General features: G+C 39.3%; 1 protein-coding gene across 1 annotated transcript in view; it reads left to right on the top strand.

Annotated features, from left to right (window-relative positions):
• ATP10B (ATPase phospholipid transporting 10B (putative)) overlaps positions 1-12,098 on the top strand; it is a 53,666-nt gene extending 41,568 nt beyond the window's left edge. Inside the window, exons 14-21 of the mRNA XM_067304543.1 lie at positions 1,725-2,037; positions 3,244-3,320; positions 3,849-3,974; positions 5,327-5,527; positions 7,404-7,484; positions 7,599-7,703; positions 8,174-8,361; positions 11,331-12,098. Of these exons, the coding sequence (XP_067160644.1) occupies positions 1,725-2,037; positions 3,244-3,320; positions 3,849-3,974; positions 5,327-5,527; positions 7,404-7,484; positions 7,599-7,703; positions 8,174-8,361; positions 11,331-11,838 (1,599 nt within the window). The 3' untranslated portion in view covers positions 11,839-12,098. The remainder of the gene's footprint in view (positions 1-1,724; positions 2,038-3,243; positions 3,321-3,848; positions 3,975-5,326; positions 5,528-7,403; positions 7,485-7,598; positions 7,704-8,173; positions 8,362-11,330) is intronic.
• Positions 12,099-12,331: the final 233 nt, after the last annotated feature.

Genomic DNA, 12,331 nt, shown 5'->3' with positions numbered 1-12,331 from the left:
TTGTCATTATGGCTGCTTGCAACGATGTGGCCGCAATGGTGAGACGACCACACTGCATATATATACATGTGTGTGTTTGTGTGTGTGTACACACATGTATTTACAAATATATACATATATATATAAATGGGTGGATGTATATATTAGTAATTTGGCCTCTCAGTCTTAACCATTTTGACCTTTAGCTCCTTAAAGATAAATGCGCATATTTGGGCACTAAAGCAAATTTTTTAGGATCCTCAGGGTGCACTGTATTCCACACCAGATCCACCTCTCGCCCATTCCTGCAAGAAATGAAATTAACTTCATACTACCCTGATTTTGCTAAAACTCTGTTTTTCAAGCAGCTGAAATCTTTCACTGTCTTTATCTATTCTTTTTGCTGCCTAATTCCATTTTCAGCATTGTATCATCCCAATCTTTTTTCCTCCATCCCAGAAATTTTTACCCAACTTCTTCCAGTGCTGAGAAAGAAGTGAGAGCCAACAACAAGGGTCGCTGACTGTCAAGGGCAACAGTTAAGGAACTACAATAGTTGGCTTTAGTGGGAAGGGACTTTATTTCCACCCCTAAACACAGTAGCTTATCAAAACACTAGAAATCAGATATCTTTCAGTAAGAAGCAGCACAAGTAGGTAGTTTGGGGGGATTAATTTTAAAATGCAAGTCAAGACAAACCTGGAATTTTTGGTCTGTTCACAAGAAGATGGTGCTTCTTGGATATTTTTTAGATTTTTAGTGTGCGAGCTAGATGCAGGTTTCTATTAGAGGTACATTTGATTCCAGAACCTCCCACTTCAGTGTAATTTAAATCTTGCAAACATCCTACACATGTACCTTATGCAACATAAAGTGAAAATAACATTTAGAACTGAATCATCACTCAGTAAAGCTGACAGGAAAGGTAGGAAAGGGAGTGATTAGCTCCTCAGGTGTTCAGTGCCATGCCACAGAAAGAGGACTGTTAGTACAACCAGGCAGCAAAATAACTTTTAGATGATTCTGGGTTGTGTCTCATAGTGGTGTGCCAATTTAGGAGATCCATATGGTAAAAATGGGAAAAAAAAATTCCCTTAAATCTGTTTTTATTTGGTGCTAAGTCAGTCAGGGTTGTGTGCATCTGAAAGAAGACTTTGGTCCAAAATGAGGCAAATTTGCTGAGGGAGAAAGACTTAGTTGTGTCTGAGGAACAGTGCAGGGCAATATGAAGCTTTTTTTCTGTCCCTGACACAAGTGAGACAGACCTGATTTGTGACCTAGAAAAGGCCAAGCTGTCAAAACCACTGGATAGTTTTAAAAATTGGAACCTCTTGTTTCTCTACCACAGTTTATTTCTGAGGGAAAGAAAAACACTGGAATATCTCACATAATTCACAGTAGAACTAGCTTTAAAAATCTCCTTTAGAAAGACATAATCAGTACTTTTTTTCTCTCTGAACTCTCAGCACCGCTAATGCAAATATGTGCTTTTCTTTTAAAATAATTTCTTACTGCAGTTAAATAGCTGATAAGATGTGCCGTGTTTTCAGCAAAGGATTTGATGACGTCATTGAAGTAATCTCCAATCTGATGAATTAGTGCGTTTCTCAGTCAGTTTTCCCTAATGTTTATCTGATAGGCTTAAACATATTGGCATGGTTATACATACATACATTTTGTAAGGTACTGTGCTCTGAAGAGACATGCAGATAGCTATTTCTAGAACCACTTCTGTTTTCCCACAGGAAACTTGTGAGTCTCTCTTGAATTTAACCTTGGAAGAAGTGAGGAAGAGTTACGATGTTGAAAAACCACGGAGGAAATTCTTCGGCATTATCCCAACATCTTTATCAGCCCCTGAGGCCCCCTCTCCTGAATTTGGACTGGTGATTGACGGAAGAACGCTGAATGTCATCTTCCAGGGGGGCCTGGAAAAGACGTTCCTGGCCCTGACGAAGCACTGCCGCTCGGTCCTGTGCTGCCGTTCCACGCCTCTCCAGAAGAGCATGGTGGTCAAGCTAGTCCGGAGGCAGCTTAAAGTGATGACCCTGTCAATAGGTACCTCGCTCTTGATGTGTCTTGCAGGAGAAAGAGGGAAGCAGGTTCTTCCATTAAGAGTTATGAAAATGTATGGAATATATTGTATATGCTATGATTTGTGCCTCCTTTCAGCTAGATAGAGTGGAAAAATAGTACTGGATATTCTTTCCCTACCAATAACCACATAAAAGTCCTTCTCCAGCTTTCAGTGAGCAAATCTGGCTCCCATTTAAACAAGATGAAGGCACTCCAAACTCAAAACCTCCCAGTAGTCCCTTTCATGCACACCAGTACAAATGCATGTGCATATTCCCTTCAGAATGTCCCAGCGGTGGGGGAAGAAAAGCAGCCAACAGTAGTTACTGCTTTGTGTTTTTATAAAGCCCTTTTCCTACCAGATTTTCCCATCCAGTGAAAACATTGTTATCCCCAGAGTAGCATTAAGCACTGACTCCTTTGCTTTTTACCTCCAAATAATGTGAAATGTTTTGAGTTTCCTACTGCACTGTTGGTAAGTGATCCCACTAAAATCCTTGCAGAACTGATATTTTGCAACTTAAAACTAAAAAATATATAGACCAAAAAAGACACATCAGAAAAGGAAGAGTTGGTATTTCAAAATTTCTTGCTTTGCTTCAGAGTTCAAAATATAAACCTTCAGTCTTCCACTAAATTTATTCTGCTTTACCAGCTAACCTGATTCAATCTGCACATTGCAGGCCACCATGGCTGTTCTTTCCATGGAAATTTGATTATGTATTTTAACATATTGTTGAAAGTTAAAATGAGCAGAATAACTCCTGAAAATGCCTTGTTACATTGTCAATTGCATTATAATTTATGACATACTTTGGAGAATTCAGGGAAGTGGGGTGCTGCAAAGTGTGGTGCTGAACACATGGAGTTCACCAAGCAGAAACGTACAAAATGGAGCAATTGTGGATGGTGTCAGGGTGTCCATGCCGCCACCCAGCGAAGCCCCATGCCAGGCTTAGCACAAGTGGAACCAGGTCTCCTCAGAAGGAGAATCTTCCCACCAAGATTGGAGCCTAGAGCTCTCGACTGCTTGACTCCCAGTATCAGCTACCCTAATTAAGATGCATGTTACTAGTTAGTCTATGTTTAACAGTACAGTTGGTATTTTTTTATTGTTCTACTATAGGCATGTAATGGTAAGCATCCTTTCTCACTCCTTTATTGTTCCCTCCTGTCTTTCTGCTCTAGGTGATGGGGCAAATGATGTAAGTATGATTCAAGCAGCTGATGTTGGAATTGGAATATCTGGCCAAGAAGGCATGCAGGTATCCCTTCATTTATTTCCTTTCCTCTTCTGTTGAGTGGCTTCTTGATGCTTCATAAGTTTTATAGTGGCCCTATACTCTGAATGTCATCTTAAAGGTGCAAGTTGGCATCATTGCTGTCATAAATTAATATACAGTACATAATTCCAGGTCCAGCAAAAAAAGAGTGTTTTGATTCAACAATTAGCATGCATGGACAAATATGTGTTGTTCATAAGCCTGGAAAATTAACAGATGTCTGTCCAGTGATAGGTTAACATCTGGTTTCTGAATCATCTCTGCTACAGCATTTCCAGGTTCTGTTGATTCTCATTCAGTGTTCTCTGCCCCAAATTCTTTCCCACATATCCCCCTTCCTTATTTTCCTAAGCTTGAGGGTTCTAGGGAGATAGTAAGTTCCGGTCATTTTCTCAAGCCTTTTTCCTACTCCATGTAACAGTAGGAAATAGTTTCAAAGTCCATGTTCAAATATCATCATATTGAGTGGGAAAATAGATTGTGAAATAATCTCCATTCTTTTTACTGAAGGCTGTGATGGCTAGTGACTTTGCAATATCCCGATTTAAGCATCTCAAAAAACTGCTTCTCGTCCATGGACATTGGTGTTATGCTCGCCTGGCAAAGATGGTGATTTACTTTTTCTACAAGAATGTGGTAAGATAATAAAGATTCTGTAAGTCTTCATTCTAGAAAGGGTTAAGTCCAGGACTGGGTTTTTTTGTAGGCTGTGCCGTCTTACTTTTTAATTGACTTACTGTAAATTACTTTTTAATTATTTACTGTAATTCCTGTTTCTTCACTTTGCAGGTTTACAGTATGCTCCCCCATTCTTAGTAATGTGCTGCATAAAACATTGAGGAAAATATGGGATCTAAATATCTTTTGAAATAGCATTATACCAGAGGGAAAAAAGGACTCAAGGTTTTTTAACTTTTATATGGTCACTCAAGAAACTTTTCTAGTAAAACCCATGAGCCCCAAAATAAAATTTGCATAAGGAACAGCAGATTATTAGTGTTAGAATACAGAAGATGATTCTGCATTGAGAAACAGTTGCGTATGAAACCTCTGAATTTTTGCATTTAATTTGATAGGAACCACTTGCAAGCAATGATGCAGTCATATCTGGCATTTTTATTAAAAATTTAATGTATATGTAAATGAGCTGTGCATTGAAGAATAATGTAAAGTGGATAAACCTGAGAGTAATACAGTTTCTGCAAGCCTGTGCAAACAAGTTGATTTGACATGAAATACACTCTGAGCATGAAAAACTATTTACTTGGAATTCAAAGTGTCCATATTTTAATTTTTTTAATAATTTTGAATAAGGATTATGTCTTATTGGTGTTAAAATTTATAATGGAAATGGAAACTTTTTTTTCCCTGACTGGGCATCCTTTCAAAGTTCAAAGGATATTTATTTGCAATATGAAATAGCTCTCCAGATTGGGATTCTGCTGTTCTATTATCTCCCTGGTACCATTAGAGACCAGGAGGCCTTTGATTCCACGTTGACAACTGGCTTGTAAAAGGATTTAAAAATCTGGTGCTTAGAGCTGTGAACAATTTGTTTAATTATTCTTTGATATTTTCTTAAAGAAACCTAACTGGTGTTAAAAAACTGTATCACACTGAATTGGTGTGAAATACTTAAAATATACTGCTTTAAGAAATAAAGTGCAGATATCTACTGAGAGTACCTGTAACCAAAATGATGTATTCTTGGGAGACAGCATTAAAAACCTATGTGCTGCATAGACCCCATAGAGGGAACGACGAGGGGCATAGATGATCCATGCATTGCCAGCTAAAGGGTCCACACCAGTTTAAAAGTGGGGGACAACATGAGAGAAGAGGACATATTGGAGAGGCACAGTTCTGTGGCCCTCACAACCTGGAGAGAAATGAAATCATGTCAGTGGGAAGGATGCATTTCTGCATGCGCGGGGAGCCACAGTTCAGCCTGTACCATGACATTGGATTTGTATTTGCTTCTCCCACAGAGCTACGTCAACCTGCTCTTCTGGTACCAGTTCTTCTGTGGGTTCTCTGGTGCCACCATGATAGATTATTGGCAAATGATCTTTTTCAATCTCTTCTTCACCTCGATGCCCCCTATTCTCTTTGGAATCCTCGATAGAGACGTTTCTGCAGAAACACTCTTAGGTTTGCCTGAATTATACAAGAATGGGCAAAATTCAGAGGTATGTCTTGATTGCTGAATGAAATAACTGCTTGATAAGCCAAAGGACCACAACTTTTTTTGGTTTTGTGGGGAGAAAAGGAAGCAAACAGCTTCAGACTCACCTAGAACCAAATTATCCATTTGTGGTTTCTCATTTGTTGATGTCTACTGACAGAAAGTATAGTTGTAGCTGTCAGAAGAACTAGTAAGGGATACATGAGTGGAGTTGCTTTGTGGGAGCAAGGCTGGGTGCTTGTTCATGGTTGGAAGACGTAAATGGGAAGGTTTACTCCTCAGTTAAGTAAATGGCACAATCCAGTTTGGTACCAGCAGGCTGCATTATAGTAAATGAAGCGATGCACTAGTGAGTTAGCCCTGTGAACTGAAACCCTAAGGTTTGGGAAGTTTTCATTTTAGGGACATTCAGTGTTGCTGATCTAAAGAAAGATGATGGAGCAGATAGATATATAGATATACATACACCAATTATATACATGAAAAAAATTCTGAATGAGGGCATAGGGAGAAATAAATGAAAGAGGATGAGAAATATAGCAACTGAGGGTAAGAGAGTTTAGCTGGTCCCTGATTAAACTCTGCTGAGATTTGGTGTTTTGAACAGTCTCAGCTTACTGAGGAGTCCTAGAGGAAAAGCTTGTTAAAAAGATTGCAGCAGCAAGTGACAAGAAAACTCAGAACGTTAGATCAATGAAGAACGGGCCATTTTTTTCTGCTCTCATGTTCAGAAATAGACTTTTTAATACACAAAGGATTTTGTCAGTTTGGTGCCTAGACTGTTCTGAGTATGAACGGTTTCATTTATTTACTTACTTTACTTTGAATATCAGAATTGCTACCTCTCAAGAAATATACATAAGAGATTATATTAAGATTTTTCCTCAAATTGCCCGTTAAGTTTAGAGCACCAGTCTGATCTCTGTATGGGTGTGAGAATCACAAATATATAGACATGTATATCTGGTTTTGCATATAATCACACTGGTAAAATTCTAAAGGCTTATTCACAAATTGCCTTAAGATTTTTAATAGGAAATGGTAAAAATGTTAGCAGACAAACTGTGATGTGCCCTTTGTTTTAGATCACAAAATTGCACAGTATTTAGGAATTCTTCTCTCTCACTCTCTTTTTACCTAACAGCTACTTTCCTAATCTTGGACTGTGATTTTTAGCACTGACGAACATCAGTGGTTCATAGTCTTTACTGATGTTTTAAAAATCTAGTCATAGGAGCACAGACTTTGAGCATTCTCTGCAGGGCTTTCCATTCCCTTTCTTAGCAGCTGCTGGACCTCACATATATGTGAAATATATGTTCTTTATCATTTTGAAGAGATAGTTGTTGTTGCTTTGGCATTTTGACTGCATTGAAACAACAGAGGCTCATCCTTCTGTCACTCCCATGATGCTTCCTACTCCACCACAACTGTGTCACCATAGGTCTCAAGATAAGTTTAAATATGACATGTGGTCATACCATAATGGCATAAAGTAGATGCTTCGATGGAAGGAACTGTAGAAGAAAAGAATTTTGCCCAATTCTATAACCCCAGGAAGAGCTTTGTGTGAAAAAGAATTTGAGGAATGAGATCCCAGGGGGAGGGATGGGGCAGGGATTCATGACATCTGACTTTGCAACCCTTAATTGACTGGCTAATCTTCCTAAGGTCCCTCTGTAGTCAACACAGAAAGGATACCTGTTCAGGGATAAGCCTTTGCTTCAAATCAGCCTCTGAAGAGGCATTTGATCGTGAACGGAGACCAGTTAGCTATAATCAGCAGACTGAGTGGTAGAAATACAAAAAGCAAATACGTCTGTAGTAAGAAGAGAGATGCGCTTCCTGTCATAATGACTGTTATCCACAAACTCCTACAGATATACAAGCTGTCAACTTTTATTATTACAATGTTGGATGCCTTCTATCAGAGCCTCGTTTGCTTCTTTGTCCCCTATTTGGTAAGTACGTGGAGCATTTATATTCTTGTTTTCATTCTCTTTAAAAAATTGAAAAAACAAAGATTGACTTCTGAATCGTCAAGGTTTCTCTCTGTCTCTCTTCCTGTTTTCTAGACATACAAGGGCTCTGACATAGATGTGTTTACCTTTGGGACCCCCATCAATACCATCTCCCTCCTCACCATTCTCTTGCACCAGGCTCTAGAAATGAAAACATGGGTACGTGTTTGACCTGTGCTATACTTGTGACTCTCTCTCTTTTCTGAACACAGCATACCGTGAAGACATGGCATTGTCTTTTGGAGTCATTTACCTTAATTCTGGGTCACAAAATTATGTAGCATATGCACTGAGATAACTCAATGTGGCAAAGTTGATTATTAGCCTCGGGATAATAGCTTCTCTGGCAAAGCAGCAGCATTTGCTTCTACTGTGCCTTTGGACATGACAGTACACAATTTTTGCATACGTTAGTATATGAGCAGGAAGCAGTTTGATGTATTTTTTAAGAACTATATCCACTACCATTGTTTTGTTATTTAATTTCTAGGTATTTCTCCTGCTGCACTTTTTAGTAGCATGGGTCTATATGATATGTTATTTCTAATTATTCCTTATGTCCTCCTGTCTTAAAACCAGAGTCAGGATCTAGCATACACTGCTGTCATGTTGTGCACTTCTGCTTACAGACGGCGTTTCACTGGGTCACGATGATTGGGAGCGTGCTGCTTTACTTCATCTTCTCAGTGGTCTACAATGCTGTCTGCGTGATCTGCAACCCTCCCGCCACCCCCTACTGGATTATGGAGAAACAGCTTTCAGACCCTACCTTCTATTTACTGTGCCTCATCACCCCGGTCATCGCACTCTTACCAAGGTTTGAATAGTGCACTGGTTTCCTCTCAGCTTTCATTTGGGGGATTTGTAGGCATCTGAGTGAAATAAGAGTAATGATGTCTATAGATATGAGGTATGTCAGGCACACAGACAGTGAGAGGTCTGAAAGTCAGAAATCCGGGTTCTATATTCCAGTTCATGAACCATTAATTTATTCACTTATATAAACATGGACAACCCACTATGAACCTATTGCCTTTGTTTTCTCATCAGGAAAACCTTTCTTTCTGGGGTGCTGCAAAAAAACCAGCACAAATCTGCTACATAAATATTCACTATGATGAGCACAGCATTGTTGAGCAGATCAAGACTAGAGAGGAAAGCTTTGAGATGTTCCTATGTGCAAAATGTATTCTGCTTCCTTAGTACATTACAGTGCTTATTAAGCCAAATTTAAGAATACATCTCTATATCAAATAATTTTCTACATCCAGAATCTTAGTTTTACTCTGTGCCACAGATCAGGTATGATAAAGATAGCTTTGGAGACTGAGTCTGAAAAATATTTGGGGAGGGAACATATTCTAATATGTTCACGAGAAAATGTGGTTTGAAAAACATGATGATTTTGTTCCCATTTATATGTTAACCTTACTGCCTTTAGTTTTTAATACTTTAATCATTCTTTAAGTAGGTATGCTTTGTATGAGTTGTACCACTTATTTCAATTTTTTATTTCTGCTTGGACAATGAAAGAGAGAGGCTTATTAAACTTCCTTGCTAGTCTGCTGCTCTAATTGTCAGCACACTGCTATTGCAAGAACCAGGAAAATATTTTTAATATCTGATTTTGTAAATACTTTAAAGCATTGAAGTTTTGGCCTTAACTTTGTCTGAAAAAGGAACCTTTTGAGACTAGATGATATTTTTCCTCGAGTTATTATTTCACCATCTGAGTTCAGATTCTCTTGTGATTTTATGTTGCATTATATGAACTTCAGGTCAGGATAAGGAACGCATGGTTCATTGAGGTCTCATGTCTTTTAGGCATAGCATCCTTTTGCAGTCTGTTCTGTTCTTGTGTGATTTTTGTCTTCCTATCAGCCCACATTCCTAGTGTCATTTTTGACCCTGAGCTTTCTACTGAGAGCTACATCAAATGTGGTTAAGAATTCATATATCCATTTTGGGAATTCAGGAAGGTTGAGATCGTTGCTGCCTCAGCAGTATACTGAGTATACTGAGCTTAAAGATTTGTATCTTAGTAATTTCAGAGTTGGAGAGCTGTTGCTCCTTCTCGTAGGTACCCCAGATTATTTTTGTATAACCCCTGATTCACAGAAAACCCAGCCCCCAGTTTCTGCATAGCTGTGTCAGCATATCACACCAGTGTTGAAATCACCCTTTGTTAAATATAGTCCTGCACTTAAAATTGTTTCGTTTGGTTCTTCTTACCACACCATTTGCTCCTTGTCTCCCTCAGAAACCTGTTGGAGTTTATAGCCTTGAGATTCTGAATTCTTTCTAAGAGATTTTGTTAAAATACTTGCTCAGGTCTTCCTTTTAGTACTGCCTTCCGTGCTAGCTGACTTGTTCTGAGATGCTCCGCGTGCCCCATGGGGGCTTGCCTGTGCCCTCCTGTGAGTGCAGACTTTTCCTGGAGCACTCTCTGGCAGCATTTTGCAGTGCATCCTCTGGGCATTTGCATCTGAAAAATGCCTCTGAACTATGTTTTGGGAAACCCTGCACACCTTTAGTTATTAAAACCCTCAGGCCTGAGAAACAGAGGGAGCTGAATTTCATGTTTGTTCATTGGCAAGGGGAAAGCACTGTGTCTCTTGGAGGATTTCAAGGTAATGGCCAGATATATTCCACTGTCTGTGGAAAGCAGACTGCGGTCTGCCCAAAAGCCCTGCAAAAGCCTGCCAGGTAAATGACTTGCACACCCTGGAGGGAAGCAGCAAGGGCAGGAGCAAGCAAGAGCAGTTCACAGGGTGGAAGGCACATTTCTCCTTCTGCTTTCCATCCTCCTGCCCATTCCAGCGGCAACATGCACAGAAGACACAGAGAACAACTCGAAAGAAAAGACAGAGGAAAATATGGTCCACACCAGATCTGCAGAGATGGACCTGAGCTTTCACTAGTTGTGTTCTAAGTTGCCCAGCCAGGGCTAGCTACTGGAGAGTTTCAGGACCTGAAATTGTATGTGATCGACCAGCCTGAACATGAGCAGAGCAAGTGTGTGCTTATCCACACCCACTTGTGCAAACAGGCCTGAAAAGGCTATCACCTCAAAAGCCCTTTCTGCAGTTAGTCTAGCTTGTTGATGTTTTTAATCTTGTTATCCATATTTAAGTACATCTTTATGTAGCAGGAGGAGGTAGAGAGGGTACCTTTATTAATGCAGTTTCAAAGATTTACCATGTTTGTTTTGAAATGTGTAGGTAAAATCCTATCAGAAATCATGCTTCAAATGAGGCTCTGGTTTTCAGACAGGAGCTGACATGACATGGAGAGAGGATGTGTGCTCTCTCACTGCACACACACATATATGTATTTATATAAATTCTCTGTCCTGAGAGGTCAGGTGGGATGCAAATTATTTTACTGCTTCCTGAGCAAATCCACAGGCTGAGGTTTTTAGTTTTCCAGTTTTATGTCATCTATCAAACTAATGTCTGTTCTTTAGCTTCTTTTAGGAGTATAAGTAAGTATAACCTTAACCTCCACAAATATTGCATCTCTGCAATATTTGTACTTCTGTGTACCTTCCTTGCACTGTTCAGCAAACAGTTCCATTATCATAATTTATTTAGTATTGGTATACGTGTAGTTGACTCTATATAGTTCAAGATAAGTGTATAGTTGCATGCTGCATTAAGATCCAGGAATCAACTTACCAGATCTCTTCAGACCAATGGAAAATGAGCAATTGGTTTTGTGTTATGTGATGCAGATTATGGATGTAACCCACTGCTAAGACAATACATTCTCTTTCTCTTTCATCAGATACTTTATTTTTGCCCTACGAGGAACCTTTGGAGCATCTCTGATTCTGAAAGCTCAGCAACTAGATAAACTTCCTAAAGAGCAACGAGATCTTGAAATCCAAAAGTGCAGGTCAAGAAAACAAACTACTACTGATTCACCCATAGCATCACCAGTGTCTAATGATGACCTTGACCAAACCATCAACCACTTATGTGTATCACCATTTTTGCATCCAGCAACAGCAACTGTGTTTCATGGGGACACAGATAGCCAGGGACTTTCCACTTCCGAAATGAATCCTTTCAGGAAATGGACACCTGAAGAAGGCAATTATTTCTTTAACAGATGGGCAGAGGAAGAATCTACTGCTACAGACTCCTCAGCAGGACTTTTCTCTGGCCGTTACCCCCTTGTTCCCAATAAGGTAGCATCTCCTGGGCAGGATGCTAGCAAACTAACTAGAGATAATGCTAAAAAATTTAACCGTGGAAGCCATCGGCGATCTGTGAGTGCAGTGACACTCTGAAGAAATACTCAGAAATGGGATTCATTTACTAGACATGGTATCTCTGCTGTGCAAGCCACGTGGAGAAACATATCTTAGGGAAAACAGAATTTCTATTTGTACTTAACCGTGATGCTCAATACAAAAGAAGAGAGAGAAATTTGGAGTTACAAACATGCTGGTGTATTGCAATACGATCTCCAATATGTAACTTCTCCTGAGCATATATATTGTTTGGGTTAGTCACTAGATGACTTCTTGTTTCGGTAGTGTAATGTTACACGAGCATCACACAGTTGCTTAGAAATGTACAGTTTTGCACAAAGTTACTTTCTTTCATCAAGGAACATTTTTCTGTCACAGTAACAGTGAATAATTCCATTAGTGGTGTTTCAATGCTGTTATGTTATGTAAGTAATATGGAAATAATAGTAAGGGAACCCATTCTACATTAAACCAAGTCTTGGAGTAACACATCCTACTGTAACTTTTAATATCAAAATCTTAAAAGGAC

This window comes from Apteryx mantelli, chromosome 14, assembly GCF_036417845.1.
Source record: "Apteryx mantelli isolate bAptMan1 chromosome 14, bAptMan1.hap1, whole genome shotgun sequence".
Lineage (NCBI taxonomy): Eukaryota > Metazoa > Chordata > Aves > Apterygiformes > Apterygidae > Apteryx > Apteryx mantelli.
Note: the sequence above shows the minus strand (reverse complement) of the source record. Positions and strands in the feature narration are given on the sequence as shown.